The 22,268-nt window shown below is 56.8% G+C and overlaps 1 protein-coding gene across 2 annotated transcripts in view; it reads right to left on the bottom strand.

Annotated features, from left to right (window-relative positions):
• Positions 1–14,872, bottom strand: part of DMAP1 (DNA methyltransferase 1 associated protein 1) — a 33,395-nt gene extending 18,523 nt beyond the window's left edge. The window contains exons 1-6 of one of the 2 annotated variants that reach the window (XM_019531300.1): positions 14,742–14,872; positions 13,999–14,108; positions 10,214–10,305; positions 9,479–9,674; positions 1,484–1,642; positions 495–662 (exon numbers count right to left, since the gene is read on the bottom strand). In XM_019531300.1, the coding sequence (XP_019386845.1) occupies positions 495–662; positions 1,484–1,642; positions 9,479–9,674; positions 10,214–10,305; positions 13,999–14,100 (717 nt within the window). In that variant the 5' untranslated portion in view covers positions 14,101–14,108; positions 14,742–14,872. The remainder of the gene's footprint in view (positions 1–494; positions 663–1,483; positions 1,643–9,478; positions 9,675–10,213; positions 10,306–13,998; positions 14,109–14,741) is intronic. The other variant, XM_019531301.1, reaches the window with a different exon arrangement.
• Between the last annotated feature and the right edge of the window lie 7,396 nt (positions 14,873–22,268).

Below are 22,268 nucleotides of genomic sequence, written 5' to 3'. Positions count from 1 at the left end.
GCAGAACGCAGGGCAGCAGATTGGGCAGGAAGTGCAGAGTAGGGACCAGAAGGCAAAGTAGATCAGGCAGGGAGCAAAATGCAGAGCAGCAGATGAGGCAGGGGAAGGGGGTCAGAGTGGCCCATGGAGAGGGTGAGCAGCCAAAAAGGCTGGCCTAGAGCCCTGGGGGGAATGTCAGGGGATTCACACAGGTGACCCCAGCCCCAGTGCTTGGGGAACTGCTTGTTCCAGGGCTAGTGCCACTGCTGGGTTTCCCACCCCTCCCTGGAAGCAGCAGCTCTGGCTGTGCCACCTGTGAGGACTCAGGCAGCTGCCCAAGGCCTTCACCCAGCTCCTCTTGCCCCACACCCTGTTGCAGCAAGCTCATCCAGTGCGGGCCTCAGCCCTCCACGGGGACAAGTATGCCTTGAGAGCAGCAGTGTTATGTCCTGCACCTTCCCTGCTGATGGCCACATCCACCGTGACTCACCGCCCGCTCACCCGCCCTGTGCTACCTGCTCTGGCGTCCTGTTGTAGAGCCGCTCCAGCTGCTCCTTCCTGCGCCGCTCGTGGCCAGCATCGAAGACAGGGATCTTCAGGTCGGTGCCCGGGGCAGCGCGCACGTTGGCCAGCTTGGCACAGATGTGGTAGTACCGCTCCTTTAGGTCCTCCACCGACCGCTTCTGGGGAGCGTGGGGGTTGGGAGGCAACATCACCAAGGGGCCATAGGAAGTGGGCAGCAGAGGCTCATGCCTGACAGTGCAGGACAGTGGACAGAGGGGCAGCCTGGGAGACGGCAGGAGGGGAAGGGAGCCAGGATGGCAAGGCCTGAGTAAGCTGCCTGCTAAAGACAGTGGTTCCCCACTGCTGGCTGCCCCCATGCTGTTAGGCCAGGGCGGGGGAGAGAGCGCTGACCTAGAGCCTCTCCTTAACAGCCACTGCCTCACTGTAAGCCTGGTACTGCCTGGCCTGCTCTGTGCCTCAGCTGCCCCCTCAGGGGCCTCTGTTATCCTGAAAATCAGCATGGCATTGTTCCAACCTGAGCCAACACCAAGCAGGGGCTGCAGGTGAGGACTCCTGGGTTCTACTCCCAGCCTGAGACTTGCTCCTTATGCCACAGGGGTAACAGACTCGCAGGTCAGGCTGTGGGATGCAACATGGGGAAACCACGTGGGAATTCAGCTGTCCAGTGACTGCTGGGCAACACTCTCTCCCTGGGCCAGGAACCCAGGAGTCCTGGCGCCCAGTCCAGCCCTCTAACCACTGGTACACTGTCTCCTTCCTGGCACCTGGCAGTTGCAACCCCAGCGAGCACACACCAGCACATGCAACAGGGACCCCACATGCGTGGGTTTAATCATGAATTAAGTGAGCAGCAAGACCCACATGCCCAGCTGTCAGGCTTCGGGCATTCCCTCCTCACGAAGGTGATCTGGAGGGTTCCCAGCTCCTGGCCATGTGGCGGGCCCAGCCCCCACGCCCCCACCCCTGCACCAGTGCTCACCTTGAACTGCTGGTGGTCATAGCGGTCGTGGATGACAACGAAGCGCAGGTCGAAGCGACGGGCCAGGTCAAAGAGGTGGTCAGTCTCAGCCTTGGTCCAGGCGTCATCGTGCAGGTACAGCTGGTACTCCTGCTCTGAGTACACAGGCACCTGCACTGTCTGCACAGGGACAGAGCGATGGGCAGCTTACACCAGGTGCCCCGAGGGAGCTCTTCTCCCATCATCCGTGGGTGGGAGAGTGGGTGAGAGCCAGAAACACAGACACCGAGGGCAGTGGCAGATGCAGAGCTTTTCCTGGCTTTCCCATGGGTGGTATCTCCCCAGGACACCATGATGGACCCTTCCAACCCCGGCACCTCCCTGGTGCCCATGGAGCAGAAGAGTACCTGCTGGAGGGGAAGCCTTGCTGATGCCGGGGACATGAGGAAACTGCCCTCTGCACTGCCAGGACACAGCCTGCTTCAGGCTCCAACACCCACCCTAACCGTGCCCTGCTGCCACACCTGGCATCAGCTTCCTACCCCCGCAAGAGACGCACGCAGAAGCACCAGTGGGGCTGGGCATCCGAGCTGCCCTCACTCAAGGAGCCTTCTCACTCTACAGAGCCCCAGCGCAGTGTGCACCACATTGCCCATCTCCAGGCAGCCCAGAAGCACATTTCAAGCCCCACAACCAAGGCTGCAACCGAACTCCATCTGGCTTCACACATCAAGGATAATAAAAAGTCCTTTTTCAGATATGTAGGGAGTCAGAAAAAAGTAAGGGTAACATTGGACCCCTGCCGAACCAAATGGGACAACTGATAACCAACACCCTGGAAAAAGCCAAACTGCTTAATGGGTATTTCGCATCAGTCTTTCATCAGCCCAAAGGGACTGCCTTGCCTAGCATGATGCGGGACGGCCAGGATGAGGATGCATTTATATCCAAAATCAGTGTAGACCTTGTAAAGGATCACCTTGAGAGGCTGGACATCTTCAAGTCAGCTGGTCCTAACAGATTACACCCTAGAGCACTCAAGGAGCTAGCAGGTGTCATAGCCCAGCCACTGGCAAAAGTATTTGAAAACTCGTGGCACTCAGGTGAAGTACCTGAAGACTGGAAGGCGGCCAATGTGGTACCCACCTTTAAGAAAGGGCGGAAAGTAGATCCTGGGAATTACAGGCCAATCAGCTTGACCTCAATCCCTGCTAAGATCAAAAAGAAAATTATCAGAGAGACCCTTCTGGATAAGTTGGCTGATGGCAACATCCTGAGGGACAGCCAGCACAGGTTTGTCACAGGTAAGTCTTGCCTGACCAATCTCATCTCCTTCTATGATCAGGTGACATATCACCTGGATAAGGGAGAAGAGATTGACATCATATATCTGGACTTCAAAAAAGCCTTTGATCTGGTGTCCCATGATCTCCTCATGGAAAAACTGGCCAACTGTGGCCTCAGCTACACCACAGTCCGATGGCTGGGGAATTGGCTCAATCATGACCCCCAAGTCTCTTTCGGTCATGGTGCTAGTGAGCATAGCACTGCTGAGCCTATTAAGTGTGATGCATGCGGAAGAGATGGCACAGTGCTCAAACACTGTAGGAAAGGTGTTCAAGGCACACAGCAGGTGCTGGCGAGGCATCCACGACCTCCCCTGAATCCCCTGGGCTTTCCACTTACCTCATGTTCTGTGGCTGCAGGCCTAGAGCAGGACCAGCTGCCAGGCCTTGCTGGCTGATGATTCCTACCAGGCGAAGGCCGGCATGCAGCAGGCAGCCATCTCTGCTCCCAGTGCTGGCTCGATGGTGTCAATGCATTGGCCATAACAGGGACAGCTGGACTCACATGGGGCTGGTTGGTCTCCTTCCTCCCAGGGAACACCGCCAGCCCTAGGGCTCTCTCCTTTTGTGACTGCCCTTCCCAGTTTACAAGTCAGCCCTGACACAGCCCCAGGTATCACTCATATCCCTGCCCCAGGGAAAGCAGGGGGCCTGCAGCTGCCAGCATCCTGCTGCTGCAAAGGGGTTCATATATGCTTGAGAGACCCCAGGCAGAAGCCGTGCCCAAGCCAGAAGGTGGCAAATCCACTCCCCCAGTCCATAGCAATCTGACCGGGGGAAATCCCTTCCTGCCTCCAAAGCAACATGGGTCTGAAACTAAGCAAAGGGGCAAGACCCTTTAGCCAAAACCCCGCAGGGTTCATCTCAGCAAAAGCACTGGCACAGCCCAGTCCCCACCCCCAGTCCAGGCTGCAGTCAGCACCCAGCACCTCTGAGGGAGGCTCAAAAAAAAACCAAAAATGGTTAGTGTGAGTGGGTTGGTGCTGTGCCAACAACTCTGCCCCTTTACAAGTCCTTCTGAAAGCCTAAAATAGCCTGGGACTAGAACTGGGTGCCTGAAGCCCTATCTGGCTCTGCTCCCTTGGGAGCCTCTTAGCCAGTCCTTGCAAAACAAACCGTTCACTAATCCTTGGTCTAACCAACCACATAAAGGAGTAAAGCAAACTTTTTGCCTCTCCCCAGGCAGTGGCAGAGGGCCTTTTAGCTCAGGCCCTTCCTGGAGGCAAGCTCCTCTGGGTTTCAGTCTGCTCCTGGCCAGCAAATGGCTCCTTCCCTACTCCAGCTGCTTGTTCTCTCTCCCCTTGGGCTCTTAACTGCCATCTCATCAACCACAGCTGGAGTCCTACCCAGGGCTGTCTGCCTCCCTCAGAGAGCCAGTCCACGTTACATTTCATTACTAGGTACTCCATGTGCTGACAATACCCAGCCCATCTGCCACATATCTCAGGCTCCTCATGTCCCAGGTGAGGCTTGACAAGAGCTGGATGGCTGGACTGTAGGGAGCCAGTGGCCGTTGTGGGCAACCTCTCTATTTGAGGATGATCTCTGCCAGGGCTCACTGATGGGTCTTTAAGTGACTGAAGAGCTCAAATCCTTGAGCCACAGATCTGACCAGAGAAGATTTAGGTCTTTCCACAGGGGAGAGCAGCCTGCAGGCTAGGATTCCTCTCTTTTTCCTTCCTCCGCTCTCTCTTCCCTGCTTCCAAGGCAAGGCACTTTCCCTCAAAATGGGAAGACGCTTGGTTGAGGTTATGGTTGTGGTGCAACTGGAGTTGGTTAGCGGGCAGCTCTTCCCAGGTCTCGATGCCAGCAGCTGTTGTCTTGAGGTCTGGTTTCAACATGTCCATGTGGCATTTCCTCTGGCCACTGTGAGATCTCAGGCTGCAACTAAGCTGGCAAGATCAGCCCTGACTAAGTCATCCCAGGCAGTCTCTGTCCAATCTGCTCTGGAAAACTTCCAGGGATGGAGATTCCACCACTTCTCTGGGCAGCCTGTTCCAGTGCTTGACCACCCTCAGAGTCAGAAAGTCCCTCCTTATCTCCAGCCTCAGTTTCTCCTGCTGCAGCTTGAGGCCATTGCTCCTAGTCCTGTACCCTGCAGCCACAGAGAAAAGCCCATCTCCAGCCTCTCTGCCATTGCCCTTCAGGGATCTGAAGACCACCCTCGGTCTTCTCTTCTCCAGACTAAATAAGTCAAGCTCTTCCAGCCCTTCCTCATCAGTCTTGCCTCCCAGGCCCCTAATCATTGTTGTTGGTCTGTGCTTAACTCATCCCAAACTGCCCGCATCCTTGAAGTGCAGGGCCCAAAACTGGACACAGGGCTCTAGGGGAGGCCTCACTAGTACTGAACAGAGTGGAAAAATAACTGCCCTTGATTTGCAAGTGATCCTCCTGTTCATACAACCCAGGATGCCACTGACCTCTTGCAACAAGAGCATACTGCTGGCTCCTATTCAGTTTATAATCCCCTATAACTACCAGAACCATCTGCAGTCCTGCAACCCAGCCAATCATTCCCCAGTCTGGATTTGTACACGCAGTTATTCTGTCAAATGCAGGGCTTTGCACTTGTTTCATCTCATCTGGCTCGCTGCAACCCAGGGAGTCCATGCAGTGTAGATGCCCATCTCCACAGCGGGGCTCCTGACAGGAGGTATGTTACACCCATGCTCAGCAGATCACCTTACCTTGAACGGGATTTCCAGGCACAATCTACAACAGAGCTACCTAGCTACAAAGCCCACCTCACATCTGGAGAGGAACGGCGTCCTTCAGACAGCGTTGAACCAAGAGCCAGGGTCCACAGGCACCCACGCTCTGAGTGTCCACAGATTGGCATGGCTGGGTCTGATGCTCTCACTGGACACTCAGTGGCTGCCTGAAGGGGCAAGGGGCTGGACTCAGTGGCCAGGATGGCCCTTCCATACCCAAGTCCTATGGATTTGTATCACCCACTGCTCCTGCTTTCACAGTAAGACCTGCATTTCCTTCCTCTCTGGCATCTGCAAGGGGTAGAAGAACTAGCTGGAAGGAAACCTCTCCCCAGAGCCTTCCTCTGGGCTGCTCCATGAGGGCTTTGACCCATGGGGTTTCACAGCTGGACTCCAGGATCCTAGGAGCTGCAATGAGCATGTTTCACAGACTCCAAATTGCAGCCAGGCATTTACAGAGCACCTGTCCAGGGCCATCCCACAGCAGCAGTGAAGCCACGGCAGGTCTCCTGCAGTGGGTCTCATAGAGACAGGTAACAGACAGTGCTCCAAGAACTGCCTGTCCCTCAGGCCAGCTTCCAGCAAGTTTCACTGGGCCGTCAGCGCAGCACCACAAATCACTGGGGCTACACAGGCCCCACGTGTCACGGGAGCTTGTGTTCAGCTGCTTACAACTTGTCCAAAATTGACATGGCTTGAGCTGAAGTCTTCCACACAAGGCGCTTGATGTTGGCTACATCACCAATTCCAGCCCAGGTACTTGAGAACAAAGCAACGGGAAAACCCAAGGCAGCTCATCTCAGCCATGCCGGAGAACTCCAGCCATCTTTCTGGAGCATCTGTGGGCTCCCTGTGGTTGCAGCAAGACGTGATATTGAAGGAGGGTAGGTTCCACCTGTCAGGGAGAGGCCTTTTGCTGCTCCTGGGAAAACTCACCCCTGGCTGGCTTTAAGCTTCTGGCAAATCACAGCTTGTACCTGCTCAGTAGCAACTTCTTGGAGTTTTAGCAGCTAAAGTCTCCCAAGATCCCATCAGACAGAGCATCATCCATCCCAGAGCTCAGCAGTGTTTTCCCCGCAACTGCAGCTCTGGGGTAGGGGGAACTTAGGGGGCAGAGACCAATGATACAAGGAACCAGGTAGGAGGAACGAAGACTGGCAGCGGGCTGTGGGAAGGACTCAAACTCACTAGGCTGAGAAACAGGGGCTTTGCAGGGCAGAAACATGGACTTGAACAAGTTGCCACACTTGGGGAATAGGCAGATCTGCAACAGGCAGAGGTGAGAGGGGACAAGGAGAAGGCAGTCAGCTCTGGGGGAGGTGGGGACGGACAGCCAGAACAGCCTGAGCCAGCACACAACATCCTAGTGAGGAGCCCACAGACCAGACCAGACCAGATGATCCATTAAAGCCTACCTCAAAAGTGCCCTCGGGCAGAAGGTGGCTCAGATGCCCTGGGCATGTGACCTCTAGTCTCTCCTATGTTATATGTTTGACAAACTTACAATCCTAGAATCACAGAGCAGTGGGGCTGGCAGGGAACTGCAGAGGTCACATGTAGTCCAACTCCTGCCTGAGGCAGGATCAGCCCCGTGCAAGCCAGGCCAGACAAACCCATGGTCCAAGTCAGAGCAAAACTGCAGTCACCCCTGACAGCCCCAGGCACCACATCTGCCCCAGGGAAAGCAAGGGGACTGCGGCAGCCAACGTTCTGCAAAGGATGTTAATATACACTTGAAAGGCCCCAGGCAGAAGCCATGCCCCACTACAGGAAGGCAAACCCCCATCCCTAGACTGTACCAATCTGACCAGGGAGTAAAACTCCTTCCTGACACCAACCAGCAAAGCCCAGAAGCCTGGGAAATACCCACAGTAAAGCACAGGCCTAGCTATGCCAAGATCATTGGGGCAATGCATCCACACCAGAAGACAGGAGAGTGATCCAGCCTGACCTGGACAGGCTCAGCAAATGGGCAGACAAGAACCTGATTGTGTTTAACACTGAAAAATGCAAGGTTCTCCACCTTGGGAGGAAAAACCTGCAGCCTCCTTATAGGCTCAGCGGTGCTACGCTGGCTAGCATTACAGATGAAAGGGACTTGGGGATCAACATTGACCACAAGATGAACATGAGCCTGCAATGCGATGCTGCGGCTAGTAAAGCAACTGAAACGCTGGCTTGCATCCAGAGATCCTTCTCAAGCAAATCCCGGGACGTCATTCTCCCCTTGTACTCAGCCTTGGTGAGGCTGCAGCTGGAGTACTGCACCCAGTTTTGGGCCCCACAATTTAAAAAGGATGTGGAGAAGCTTGAGAGAGTCCAGAGAAGAGCCACACGCAGGATCAGAGGTCAGGAAAACAGACCTTACGACGACAGGCTGAAAGACATGGGACTCTTTAGCCTGGAAAAGCGCAGGCTCAGGGGTGATCTGATGGCCACCTGTAAGTTTATCAGGGCTGACCACCAGGATCTGGGGGAACATTGTTCACCAGAGTGCCCCAAGGGATGACAAGGTCGAAAGGTTATAAACTACTGCAAGACCGTTTCAGGCTGGACATAAGGAAGAATTTCTTTACTGTCCGAGCCCCCGAGGTCTGGTACAGCCTTCCATCGGAGGTGGTTCAAGCACCTATATTGAACACCTTCAAGAGCAAATTGGATGCTTATCTTGCTGGGATCCTACGACCCCAGCTGACTTCCTGCCCTTCGGGTGGGGGGCTGGACTTGATGATCCTCCGAGGTCCCTTCCACCCTAATGTCTATGAAATCTATGAAATCATGCCTGACCAATGCTTGTCCAGCCTCTTCTTAAACACCTCCAATGATGGAGATCCCATACCTTCCCTGAGTGTCTATCCCATTGCCTCCCTGCTCTGGCAGTGAAGTGTTTCCTGAGAACCAATCTAAATCTTCTTTGCTGCAACTTCAAGCCATTGGTCTGCATCCTTTTCCGCAGCAAGAAAGAAAAGGTGCTTTATCTCTTTACAGCAGCCTGTCAAGTATTTGCAGCCTGCTGTCATGTCCACTCTTAAGTACCTTTTCCACAAGCTGAATGTGCCCAGCTCCTTCAGCCTCTCCTTGTCTGACTCACCTTCCAAGCCCTTGATTATCTTTGTTGCTGCCTCTGGAACCTCTCTAACTTCTCCACTTCCTTTTTAAAATGTGGAGCCCAAAATGGCACAGTATCCAGATGAGGCCTTAGCAGTGCCAAACAGTGAGGCACCATCACTTCCCGTGTCTCACACCTCATGCTCCTATTTATGGAGCCCAAAACCACATTGGCCTTTTGTACAGTTGCATCACGCTGCACAGTCCCAGTCCTTCTCCACAGTGCTCCCAGGTGCCCCCCATTTTGTATTTGCATTTTTGATTATTCTTCCCAAGGGGTAGCACCTGTATTTGTCTGCATTGAACTCCACCCTGTTCACTCTAGCCTGGCTTTCCAGTCTGTCAGGATCCTTCTGAACTATGCTCAGTAGCAGATCCACAGAGTATACGCCAGGAAGCAGAGCTCGGTGCACTGCCCAGCACTGGACCACAGCAGGGATCGCAAGGCAAGGAGAATCGCCAGGGCTGCATTCTGGCCAGGTCCCAAAATGCACCCCACGGCCCACCCAGGTTGACGCGGGCTATAACCTCAGCTGCCATTCAGAATATGAGAGCTCCCGCTCCACTATCTGCTAACAGAGCTCACTGGTCAGCCTCATCCCCCACACACTCCAGAGCACAGGGGGCCCCTGGCAGGCACCAGCCACATCTTGCTCCACTTAGTGCGTGGCACTGGGAGAGACCACAGCCCAACACTGCACAATGACAGGTGACACAGCATGAGGACAGAAGGAGTTTGCACCAAATCGGGGGGGGATGTCTTGCTGCAGATTTATGGACAGGTGCTGTTCTCCACCCATGGGCACAAGTGAACATGTGAGCAGACACAGACACGCCCTACCTCACCTCACCTTATTGAAGCGGGCGAAGGGGTAGTCCTTGCCCTCCTCCGCTGCCCTCCGCCAGTGGTAGAACATGGCTCCGTCCTTTCTGGCCGGGTTGGTGAAGGGCATCCACTTCCAGGGCCGCACTTTCTTGGAGCCCAGCTTGGCCTTGACGGTGCGGTAGCCCTGGGTCGTGTCACTGGGCAGCAGGGGGGGTGCATCCCTGCAGAGGAGGGGTGGGGAAGGTTCAGGCCAACAGAAACAGCAGTCTGCACTGAGCTTGGCTGGAGAGGTGCTACACTCCCAGCTGGGCAGCATGTGCAGAGCATCAGGTCACACCTTGCCCTGGATCTGCAACATCACATTTAGGTCTGAGGGGGCCTTTAGGCCACACAACAGCCCCAGCCCTGAACTGGCCCAGAGCCAGCACTGACAGGCTTCAGGGGCCTGATCCCAAGGCAGAGAGGAGGGCCAACCCAAGCAGGTCTATCCTGAATCAATCCAAAGTCCTACAAACATTCAAGGAGATGAGTGAATGGCTCAGCCATGTCTGACAAAAAGGGGCTGCCTGAGGAGAGGACAGTGCAACAGACCCCAGAGCAAACTGCATGACACATCTGTGGGAGTGAAGGCAGATGTTAAATCTCCCCACACCCCCAGGGGCACTGAACATGGGAGGACAGGAAGGCTGCAGCCTGGGCAGCAGAAGCTGGTGCCAGGTCCCCCGCCACGCCCCCCTCCAGGTGCCCTCAGAGTCCTCACTTCTTGTCAGAGTAGAGAAGTGCATAGACCTCCCGGTGCATGCCCTCCGGCCGCTTGAACGTCAGCGTCTCCGAGGACTTCTTGGACTTTTTCTGAAACAGAAGGTCCCAGTCAGACCAGCCAGGAGGGACCAGTGTGTGCTTGTGGCTTTGATTTCTGTGCTGCTCCCACCCCCAGAAAGGCTTTCTTGCCACAAGCAGCCAGCTACCTCTAGTGAGCAAAGCCACTTGTTTGGCTAAGACCTGTGTTCCACAGCAGCAGCTGGTCTGAACCAGGAGATACCAAGAGCTCGCAAAGCCACACCTTGGCTAGGTACTTCAGACCCTGTCACTGCTGGAAACAGCCTGGCTTCAGCTTCCAGCCACTGCTCTGCTGCCCCCCTCCGGGAGAACTGCACAGTCCTCCCTCCCCAAGAAGGCACTTACAGGCTACAGTCGAGTCACGGCTCATTTGCTTTCTGCCACGCTGAGCAGAGAGGGGTCCTGAAGTCTCTCACTGTCAGAAATGTCCTCCTGCCCTTAAGCAATTCTTGCGACTCCCCCTGTATCATGGACATCCTGCTCCCTTGCCCTTTCTCCAACACACAACCAAATGCCGACACCAGAACTGGGCATAGGGCTCCCAGGCTGGTTCTGCCAATGCCCACCCTTTCCCCTAGTCACCATGACTCACCCACAAGTTTTTACATCCAAGAACCCCATTAGCCCTTTCACATGGATTCATTTGTGCACCCGGGCACCTACGTCCTTCCCAAGTCACACTGTCCCAGTCTGAAGGTCCGGCCTGCAGAGGCCCTGCCGTGCACGTGGTTGCAGCTTCTGGATCGCTGTACAATCACCTCATCTCCCACAACGATTTATTGTACCATCCATCTATCACCTGTGAACATCAGCAGCAGTGATGCAAATGCTGACCTATGTCTGGTGTCTCACCAAACCCTCTGGAGACTGACACACACCGCCCCTCGATGAGGATGCCCTTTGACAACTACTTGGCAACCTGTCAGTTTGCTAGCTCTTCCTCCCTACAACAGGTACTCCATCAGTAACACATAGCTAACTGCTTTTAGAGCAGCAGGCCTTCCAGGAGGAAGTGCAGTGCTTTCCACAAGTCTCACGACAGTCTGCTGACACCTCTATGAGGTTGCATGATGCAAAGTAATTGCATCTCACCTCCACACTTTCATTCTTTATCAACTGGCTCCTGCATCAGCTTGTCCACTGTTTTGCTAGGGACTGACCTGTCATCATGACCCAGGTCATTCAGCTTGCTCTTTGAGTGATGGCATGTTAGCATGCTTCCACACCTCCAGGAATTCTCTCCATTGATACCAAGAAGCCAGGGACCTGCTCAGCCAGGAATGGGAGTGCCAATTACAGCATTTTGCAAAGCAATGTGCCTGGGTATTTAATAGATGCTGTTTAACACCCTCCTTTGTCAAAGAATTTCTGCATTCCCATGCGAGAAGTACATCAAGAACTAAATGGAAAGAGTTACTGGACACTCCTGCCTTACTCACATTTTTACCCGCTCCACTACCAATGGACCCTGCACACCAGTCCTAGGAACCCTTTGTTCCTAGTACACCAGTGAAACTCCTAGAGTTTTCTTAGCTCTGTCACACCTGGATTTTCCCTGATGTCTTTAGCTTCCCTCATCTATTTCTTCCCCTTCCTAACTTTTCATTCATATAATCTTTCAACCATCTCCCCTTTGTTATATGTTAGTTTTTTATTTCTAATTGCTATCTTCACTGCCCCACTGAACCAGGACACACTTTCAATCAAAGCTGCTCTCTTCTGATTGCAGAACTGTGGCTTTTCAGCTCTCAAACGAGCTCTTTGTAAAGAGCTCCCAATTTCCATTCACTCTTCTCTGTCCACATTTTTCCTCCCAGTGACTTCTGCCCACAGTTGCCCTCAGCTTTAGGAAGTCAGCTCTTTCAAAGCACCCAGCGCGCTTGTGGATAAATGTCCATTGTTGGTTGGGATTATCCCATTTGCCTGTGTTGAATATGGCTATGCTGTGATCTAAGGTCCCTGAGCAAGCATCAACTCCAAGCCAGAGATGAATCAGTTTTAACCCTTACAGCACTGTCCACAGCACAGCCACCCTGTGCGGATGCTGCAGCTCACGTGGTAGAAAACTACCTTTTCTGCCCCTCAGAAACTCTAATGACACCCTGCACATGGTTGCAAGAGACCTCCAGCATGCGTCGCCACAACCCAAATCAGCCACCCCCAGGTTCCAAGAGGTAGCTCATGCTGCTCTCCACTTAGATGCTGTTGTCTAAAACAGGCTTCCAGCCCCACAGTCCTCTGCGAATTAGCATAGCCCTGGTGTTAAGTAACGGTCCTGGGATTCTGACTTCACAAATACTCAGTAACAGGACACAGTGTCTGTTACCATGAGATCCAGGGCCCTGCACTTGTAGGCAACTTCTGATGCAAGGAATCCCCATTTGAATTCGCACCCACAACTATAGGGCACAACACTGAGAACACCTAACTATAGAAGTGGTGCTGGCTCCTACCCTGGGGGTTTTTAAGAGGAGGTTGGATGAACATCTTGCTGGAGTCGTTTGACCCCAGTATAATTTCCTGCCATGGCAGGGGGTCGGACTAGATGATCTACTCAGGTCCCTTCTGACCCTAGAAACTATGAAACAACACGCAGCAGGTAACAGCAGGAGAGACAAGGGCTGTCAATGACCTGAAAAAGCAGGGAAGAAGTGAGTAAACATGTGCTTTGAGGTGTCCAGAGGACATCCCCACACTAAAGGCAAAAATTCCTCTGCCTTCGCCTAGCTGGCCTAGGGGAAAATTCCTTCCTGATCCCAAACATGGCAGGCACTCAAGCTGACCTTCAACACAAGAGCCAGACCTCCCAACCAGGAACCTCTGGGTTTTTTAAGTACTGACAGGACCCATGTCAAACCCTGCTCGTTGATAGCTGCGGCCAACATCCCAGCCCCCCAGAATCAGGCAGCCTTCACAAGCGGAAAAAAATTCCCTCTAGTCCTAACTGGTGACTGGCAAAAGCCCTGAACCCAGGGATCAAACACCTTCCACACCACAGGAACCTTCTTATGCCTGCAACCTGGGGACCACAAGCGCAGGCCTCCACATCTACACGTCATACCGCTCCTTCCATAAACTGATTCAGTTCAGCCATAAAGCGATTCCAGTTCCTTGCCTCCAGCCTGGAGGTTGGACACTGAGAAATCCTTTTCTCATTTCCAATCTAAATGTATGCCTGGGCAGCATGCAGCCATCTGATCTTGGGCTTCTGCTGTTTTTCAAGCTAAACAAATTCTTTTTCCTCCTAACGGGTAGAAAACTGAGGCAGGGGCCAGGTCAGGTCTCACAAAGCCTCCACAGTAAATATTTTGCCACTACCCTAAAGAAATACATCGATAGGACAGCACAAATCTTCTCAAAGCTTAAATGGATTCCCAAAGACATACGGAGCTGTGGCCAGCAGGAGCACAACTCTGCTCCCCTCCCAGAACTCCCCCATTTCCCCCAAACCCAGCTCCCATTCAGATACAGTTACACCATTTCCTCAGCTAAACATGGGCCTGCTAGCATGTGGACAGTGTAGGAAGTAGGGACTCCACGTGAAGGAAGCTTCCACAGGGCCCCAGGCATTCAGCAGAAATGCACCCCACAGACAGGCTGCAGGAGACACATCTCAGTAATTATTTTGCTTGCTCATTCACCTGCTACTGGAAAGAACAGTTAGCAACTTGACCAAGGACTCCAGCCCTGGCCCCTGCTTCATACCTTGTCCGAGTTGATGATGTCCTTCTTGTTGATGGTGCCCGTGTTCTCCGACTCCACGCCCCCCAGCTCCAGGATATCCCGCACATCCGCGCCTGTTGCCATTTCTCCCTCTGGAGGCAGAAGAGGAACAGCTGATAAATCCAAGAGCGCCAAGACTGGGCTCCCCTAAAAACCGCTCTCAGCAAAACCAGCCCCATCCTCAGCTAGCTCTCCCCTCACCCTTGCCTCCCTACAAGTCACACCCCTGTTCAGCATTAGCTTTCTTCCACAAGCAATCAGACACCAGCGTTTCTTCAGCTGCAGAAAACAGCAAGAAACGCAGTGAGAGGTGCCGGCAGGTGCAACTCAGCAGTGCTAGTGGGGAAAAGGAGGCAGCATTTCTCCCAGGAAAGGGACATCCAAGCTACTGAGCTGCATCAGACCAGGGACACATCCCGTCTCTGCAAGTGCCCACCATTGGGGATTTCTGAGCACTGCTATTGATTGCCAAAAGGTACTGACAGGGTTATGCGTCAAGTCAAAACCTACTACTGATCTGAAACAGCAACACCAGCTTTCCCGGGGGGAAACAATGGGATTCACCAACCTCTCAACGCACGTCCCCAACGAAGGGGGAGCAGTTCTGGGGTGGCACAGCCTGTCCCACAGAGCAGCAGAGATCAGTTTGGGATCAAATACCCCCCCACACACACACACAGGTACCTCCTGGAGCAGAGGCAACACAAATCCCTCTGCGCTCTTACCGAAAGCTGCGCACGTAATAAAGCGCCTTGAACTCTACCGGTCTCGCCCGGGGCAGAGGCTGCCAGGATCTGGACCTGCGGCTCTCTTCAACCGCGCCCACGTTACGAAGTCTCGCCCACGGAGCTGGAAGCCTGGAGCAGAAAGAGCAGAGCCCGCAGCTGACACGGCTGTACCCGCAGCCCCCACGGCGCCGCACCTCACCTCTTTGAGGAGAAAGCTGCTGGAGGAACCGCGGTCACGTGGGGAAATCTGTGCCTCAGCACGCCCCACCCCGGTTTTGTTACGCGCGGCCCCACGAAGCCACAGGACCTCCCAGCCAACCTCCGCCCGGCTCCACTGAGCTGCCCAGCTAGGAGGGGCCTCTGGCCAGGAGGAGCCCTGGGGAGCGCGGGGCTGTCTTCCTGCCGCCGCTCCGCTCACATCTCCGGGCAGAGTTTCACTGGAGTTTCATTCCCCGCCTCACAAATCCCCCCACCTGCCCGGTGCCGGAGGCCGCGGGGAGCGGTGCAGCGCAGCACAGGCCCGGGCGGGGGCACTTCCGCCGCGAGCCGGAAGTGGCGGCCTCGCAGCGCCCCCTGCCCGCGCGGCGGCGCGGCGCAGCCCAGTACACGGGGGAGGAGCGGCCGCTAGTGCACGTGTGCGCGCCGCCTTAACCCGCGGTAGCGGCGCTGCCCTGGCATCGCCCCCCCAGCTGCCTGGACAAAGCCCCGGTGGGAGGATGTAGTTGGGACTGGTCCTGCTTGCAGATGTGCCCCCCTAGCTGCCCCAGCCCTGTGCGTGCATCACCCACGGACGTCCAAGAGAGAAAGGCAGCCCCCCGCCCCCATGTGACCGGGGACCCCAAATACAAAGTCTGTTGGACCCTCCAGCCGAGGCACAAACCGGGCACGCCGGGAAGGCTCTGCAGCCGGGCAGGAAGCTGCCAGGGCTCTTGTGGGGAGGGGGCAGGAGGGTACCTGGGCAGGCTGTGCCCCCAGCTGAATTAATCTGCCCTGAGTTCCCTTCTGAGCCCTGTGCAGCAATTGGGTGACCTGGAGCAGAGGTGCCAGACTCCAGCCTGGGACCTCGGAGCTGTTTAAACCCAGTAGGACCACCAGTGCCCCCAGCCATGACCCCCCGCCTGTGTCCAGGGCCTCAGACCAAAGCCAGCAGCAGTCGGGGTGGGGGAAGCCTTCCTTCCTGACCCTTGCTGGCAGCATGGCACTGCCGGGGCAGAGCACAGGGGGCTGGAGGGGGGCAGTGGCTGGCCTGCAGCTGGCTCGCACCTCCCAAAGCAGGCTTGAGGCCAGCCTGTTTGCAAGCAAAACCTTCCACCGGGCTAAGGGGACCCAAAGCAAACAGGGACAGGCACTGCCAGGGGCTGGGTGCTCAGAGCTTGCCATTGCTGGGGGCACAGGTGAGGTGGGCACAGCTAGATCACCATCATGTCTGCCCGGGGGGGCGTTCACACCTCTGGGCCCAGCTGCTCTCATTCAGGACTGATTGCATCACGGGGCAGTTGTCAGAAGCCTCCACCTCAATCAGGGGAGAACAGCCCATTGTCCAGGAGGGCTGGATCCATCGCACCCATTAGCAGCTCTTTGGGCCACCCTGCCCCTGCCTTGATCAGGGGCTGGGAAGCAGGACTTGAAAGGGCCCCCAGGAGCCTGGAGGAGAGAAGAGGGAGGGGTGAGAACAGCCTGCAGAGACCTGCAGGGTGGTAATAATGAAGGATGGACACAGGCAGGGCCTCCTCTCCCTGTTCCCTGGGCAGGTCTGGGGTGGAGACACTTGCCTGGCACCGGGATGGAGCTGGGGGTCACATCCATCCTTCTGGCCTGCCTGGAGCAGGGGTCACATCCATCCTGCTGGTTTGGCTTGGCTGTGTCTCCAGGACCCAGCTGGGGTCATGGGACAGTGGGGCTGGGGGGGATCTGGGGGGATCTCCGCTAAGTCCAGGCTCTGGACCCTGCTGCCTGCATGGCTGCTTGTTTTGGGCAGCTTTGCTGGGAGCTGGAGGGGCCCCCAGTGACCCCCACAAAGCTGCCCTGGAGCAGGCAGCACCCAGGTTTCAGCCCCCCTGCAAAACCCAGAGCCAGGGTTTGGGAGCTGCTCCTAAGTCCCCTTGCTTCCAGGCTGAATGAGTCCAGCTTCCCCCTGCCCTTTTCACCTGCTGTGCTGGTCAGAGCCCTGTGCCCCCAGGTGTAACCCCCCTGAACCTCCCCCTGCCCCCCCAGGATAACCCACAGCAAAGTGGTGGGAGCCTAGCCCCAGCTCTGCCCCCCCCCGCTTTGTTGAGCAGGGTGTGTGGGATAAACACATTAGCTAGAGGTTTCTTCTGAAGCTATCCAGGAGGAGCAGCTCTCGCCTCATTAAGGACAGGCCCATTCACACCTGGCCTGGGCTGGCAGTTTCTGCTGTGGATGCACCCGGGCCTGGGCTTGGGGCGGGGGGCTGTGAGGAGAGGCGGAAGGGTTGAGGGTGATGGCTTACCCTGCAGCCGGGCCTGGGTTGGGCCCCTGTCCTACCCCCTTCCCTGGGGCCTGAGTTCGAGTCCTCTTGCACATCTGCTCTGAGCTGCAGGGCCTCAGTGCTGTGTGGGGCCATGGGAAAGGACCTGGGCCAAGGAGCTGCGGAGTGGCCTGAGCCCCACCTCTAGTGCTATTATTTCTCCAGGACGCTCCCCACCTCCCGTGCCCACGGCCCCCAACCCAAAGTCTCCTTCAAAGCAGTCCCTTTGTAGAGCCAGGCCTCTCCCTCCCCAGCTGTAAGCCCTGCCTGGGCACTGGGGCAGGATGGAGCCAGGGGCGCTCATCGGAGCTCTGTCCTGGGTCAAATAGCCCCACCCCACCAGTGCACATGTACAGTGCCGTGCACGGCCGATAATGGCACAGCAGCGGAGACCCCCGTGTCCTGCACCACTGCTCCTAGGGGCATGGGACCGCCTGCTTGGGGCCAGAGCCGGCAGGGGAGGGGACCCGGCTGGCAGCAGACCCAGGCCTGGGTGGTTCACATGTGGGCGAGGGCGCGGATGATGGAGCTCCTGCCCTGAGACCTCTCGCTGCTCAGGCAGGGATCCCTGCGCTTCTTCCCTGAATGCAGCTGCCTCTCCAGGCCCAAGGCGCCCGAGCTTCCCCCACCCCTGGGCCATGCAGGGCAGGGGCAAGGCATACGTGCCTCCCAGGCCCTGGCCCTGCTTCTGCGTGCAAGCTGCGGTTATCGGGGCCCCGTGCTGCGAAATCTCTGGTGTGTGACTAAGCTGATAGGGCCAGATGCAAGCTCCAGTGTGGCCCTGAGTTATCGCCCCACCGCATGTTTCCTCAGGGCGCAGCCCTGCCGTGAGCAGGACTGATACCCCGGCCCCCACACAACGGCAGTGTCAGGAGGCAACTGCGGGGTCTATGGGCAGCACCAGGCACAGCCATCGTGCCCTGCATGGGCCATCACAGCCCTCCCCACCGCCTGCAGCAAGTCCTCTCCTTTCCTCCAGCCCCAGCTGCTTGGGGCATACCCATGGCTGGCAAGGCACCAGATGGGAGCTTGGGCTCTTGGGTCCCCTTCCTAGCACAGCCATGCACCGTCTGCATGTGTTTGTGCAGCTCCCCGTGTCCTCCCTGGCCTCGGTTTCCCTGCACGGTGCTGCCATAACTGGATGTGGGCTTGGCCTGGGGGGGAACCTGCCCCCACACACACCTGAGACCCCTGCTCTCACCCTTTTCCCTATTGCCAACCCCTGCTCAGCTGGTGGGGGGGCCTGGCTCAAGCAGGGGCAGCTGAGCCTACCTTCCTGTCCCAGATCCCAGGGGACCACCCCCCCCAGGCTCCTGGGAAAGGGCCAAGGGGGGATGATCACCCCCATTGCACCAAGGCTCGAGGGGTTCAAGGGACTTGCCCCAGGCCCCACAGGGAGTCTTTGGCAGAGGCAGGAATTGGTTTTAACTAGTGTCCTTGGTGCTTCCTACCTGGACAGCTGAGCTGGAACCAGACAGCCCCCAGATCCTGCCTCTGCCTCCAAGGTTGCAATGCAGAGGCTGAATGACCCTATCCCATAAATTATCATGATGCCCCAGTCTAAATCCACGGTGCATCCACACCTAGATGACTGTGCCCTTGTCTGGTCCCCACACCTTGAGAGAACCAGAGAAGGTGCAGACAGAGGCAGCAAGGATGACCAGGGGCATGAAGGGGAGACAGGATGAGGCCAGGACTCACCAGTTTGGAAAGGAGATGCTTGAGGAGGACAGGAGAAGGGCTTGCAAAATACTAAATGGTTAAGAGAGAGTGAATAGGGATTCATGGCTGTCTCCCACCTGGCAAGAACAGGGGGTCACTGCATGAAACAAGCAGGCCCTCAGTTGAAAGTGAACACAGGGCAGTCCTTTTCCCCCAGCCTGGCATTAAAAGCAGGAGCTTGTTGGCACCAGATGCAGTAGAAGCTGATGGTTTAGGCAGATTCACCAAGGGACTGGACACGGGCTTGGAGGAAAGGGGCATTGGGAGCTATCAAGCACGAGAGCAAGGGACACGGCCGCTGCATCAGACCTTCAATGCTGGAAGCTGCAAGGGAGGGAAGAGTAGGGGAAAATTCTGCTCAGGCCCAGTTGCTCTCCCTTCCACTCTCCGCATGATACAGGCCTATTTGTAATGCCCCTGGGCACGTGTGAGCCTGGGCCCACCACCTAACACTATAAGCCTTTTAAAAAAAAAAAAAAAAAAAAAAAAAGGAAGAGGCCACTGAGGACATAATTGATTCCTTGGGACAAATAAAAGAAAAACAGGGACAGGACTGAAGGTCAGAGGTTTATAACAAGTGCAATCAGGGTGGGGACACAGAGCAGAGCACACCGGATAGCACCCACCAGCTCCTGAACGAGTGGACGCTGCGCAGCAAAGCTCTGCCTGGAGGCAGATGGCACCAGGCTCAGGAAGGCACCTCGCAGCCCCCCTGGCCCGATGCACCACTAGCTGGGCCAGGCCAGTTGACCAGGAGCTCCCAGGACAGGGATGGGAACCTCAGCACAGGGATCTGGAAGAGGCAGATGGTGCAGGGGCTGCAGCCTGGTGCGCTCCAGAGGTGTCGGGGGCAGATACACAGCCGCGGCCACGGCTCCGTGGAGGAGCTGCCCACGGAGGTCCCTGAGGGCTTGTGGGGTCATGGTGGAGATCGGCCAAGATGGACCTGGGCCTGACTCAGGACACGGCAGCTCCGACGTTCTTCGCCCATCCGAGGACAGGCAGGGTCTGTGGGCTCCCGGGCGGTCAGGCTGGCATGGCCAGACCCTGCCACGCTGGGAAGCCTCTGCAGTCGCATCAGCGCCCATGGGAACAAGCCCATCACAGCAACCCCCTCCTCTTCCTGGGGGGGTGCCTGCCAGCTCCCCACCAGGAAAAGGGGGTAGCATGGGGGAGCCTGGCCACGCCCAGAGCCAATAGTCGAGGCCTGGGATGCGCAGCAGCTCCGTGCTGTCCTCGTGGTGCGGCCAGAGACCAGCCCAGGCTCCCTGGGCGCCAGGACCAGCTGTTCCCAGCCTGGTCCTGGGAAACCACCGGCCACTGGGAACGAGAGCCAGCGCTCCCTCACCCTCCCGCCCCATCCAGCTCTGCCAGCCTGAGTCATCCCTTCTCCAAACAGCCCACACCTTTCCCTCTGCCCCAGCAACGTCTTCATGCACCAGGCACTGGAGAACAGGAACGCGCAGCCCAGCCGGGCTGACAGGTCTGGCTGGAGCCTGGCTCCTGTCACTGCCGGGGCTGGGCTGGGCACTCGAGGCATACCCCACTTGGCACCAAGGGCTGGGCTGTGCTGTGCTGGCAGCAGGTGCCCCAGGGAAGTCAGGGAGCCCGTTTGCATAGGCCCAGGTAGAGAGCAGCTAAGTGCCGCTTCCCCTGCAAGGAGCCCCAGGCCTGGGCCAAACCCCCGTTTGTTGTCTCCAGAACGGACAACTCTAGGGCAAGTGGGGGCAGAAAGGAGCAACCCACTCTCACAGCCAGCCTGGTGCAGCAGCTGAGGATCCAGCCAGCCTGGGGGTGGAGGGGGGTTAGACCCTGTGAGTTTTGGGGCAGTCCCTCTTCTCAGGAGCTGCAAGGCAGGCAAACGGAGAGCTTACACCCCATCCTCCTGCCCGGAGACCAGTCCCCACTGACAACAACCAGGGCAAGGGCTACTGGTCCCAGTAGGTGCCAGCCTGGCTCAGGACCCCTGGTTGCTAGTTCACGTGCACATACACACTAGTGCAAAGCTCACATCGGTGCCTACCAGGCACACATCCCCTCTAAGGGGAGCAATGCAGAGGGCTGGTGGCTTTTGCCCCAGCCACCCTGGAGTTAGTGGGGATCAGGGGCCGGCGCGGCCAGGGGCAAGGGGAGACAGCCTGCCCTGCTGTCAGCCCATGGCCCACACCATGCTTCCCCCATCAGGTCTGCACATGCCTCCTCCCAGAAAGCCGGGCCCAATCCCACACGTTGTCTGGGGGAAGGATGGAGACAGACCTGCTCGCTGGCCCGGGGCCTGCCAGCGCTTAGTCACGGGTGCGGTTTCTTCTGGTATTCATGCGCACCTGAGAGCAGCAGGGCTGCCAGGCGGCTGCGTACAGGGGGAATCCCAGCCAGCCTGGAGCCTAACCCTTGCGCTCCACAGCGGGACCCCGGCCTCCTACCCCCAGCCTTCGGCCTCCAAGCTAGAAGACAGGAAGGGCCGGTGCGGTTCCTGGCCTCGGCCGTTTCTGGCACTGACTCACCCCGGGCAAGTCGCTTCACTTCTGCCCCTTGATTTCCCCATCGGTGGGATGGGGAAACTGAGGCACAGGGAAGTGGCGTGACTCAGTGTTTGCCACGCAGGGCAGGCACTAGCGAGCAGGCACACAGGGCAGGGCGTTCCCCGAGATTCCTCCAGGGCTATTTTAAGCAGAAATTAATTCTGATGTAAATATTTACCGACAGGGAACCCAGCCACACCCTGCACCGCAGCCGGCTCCTTGCGCTGACGCGCGGGTATTTATTGCGCCCAAGATCCCTGCATCGCGGGAGCAGCGTGGAGAGTGGGAATACTTCCGTGCAGGAGACTGCGGAGGTGCTTGAGCTAGGCAATCGTGACGACAGATGGGAGCGGAGAGCATCCCGGAACAGGCAGAGGCACGGCACAAGAGGAAATAATATATTATGGCTTTTTTTCTTAAAAAAGAAAGACGAAACAAAAACAAACAAAATATACATCTTGCAGAAGCAGCTGCCCATAAAACACCTTTTTCTTGTAGTTTTTAAGAGAGAAGTTTCAAGTCTAGCCCAGGCCCAGCAGCTCCCAGGGGCAGGGACACCCTCCAGGGCACGCATCCTGGACAAGGCACGCGGGGGAGAGGAGCTGCGGCAGCACCCGGTGCCCTGGCTGGGAGAGGGGGGCATGGGACATAAACCACGCAAGGGCCTGATGGCCCCAGACAAACGTTACAAGGGGGGTATGCACCCACCCCTTTGCACCATGTAACAAGGCAGGATGGGGCCCTGGGGAGTGCCAGGGGGCCAACCCCCCCATCCTGCAGCAGCAGGAGGGC

The sequence above is a fragment of the Crocodylus porosus genome, unplaced genomic scaffold, assembly GCF_001723895.1.
Source record: "Crocodylus porosus isolate Cpor-Errol unplaced genomic scaffold, CroPor_comp1, whole genome shotgun sequence".
NCBI classification, from domain to species: Eukaryota; Metazoa; Chordata; order Crocodylia; family Crocodylidae; genus Crocodylus; species Crocodylus porosus.
The sequence above is the reverse complement of the archived record's forward strand: the minus strand, read 5'-3'. Positions and strand labels throughout refer to the sequence as shown.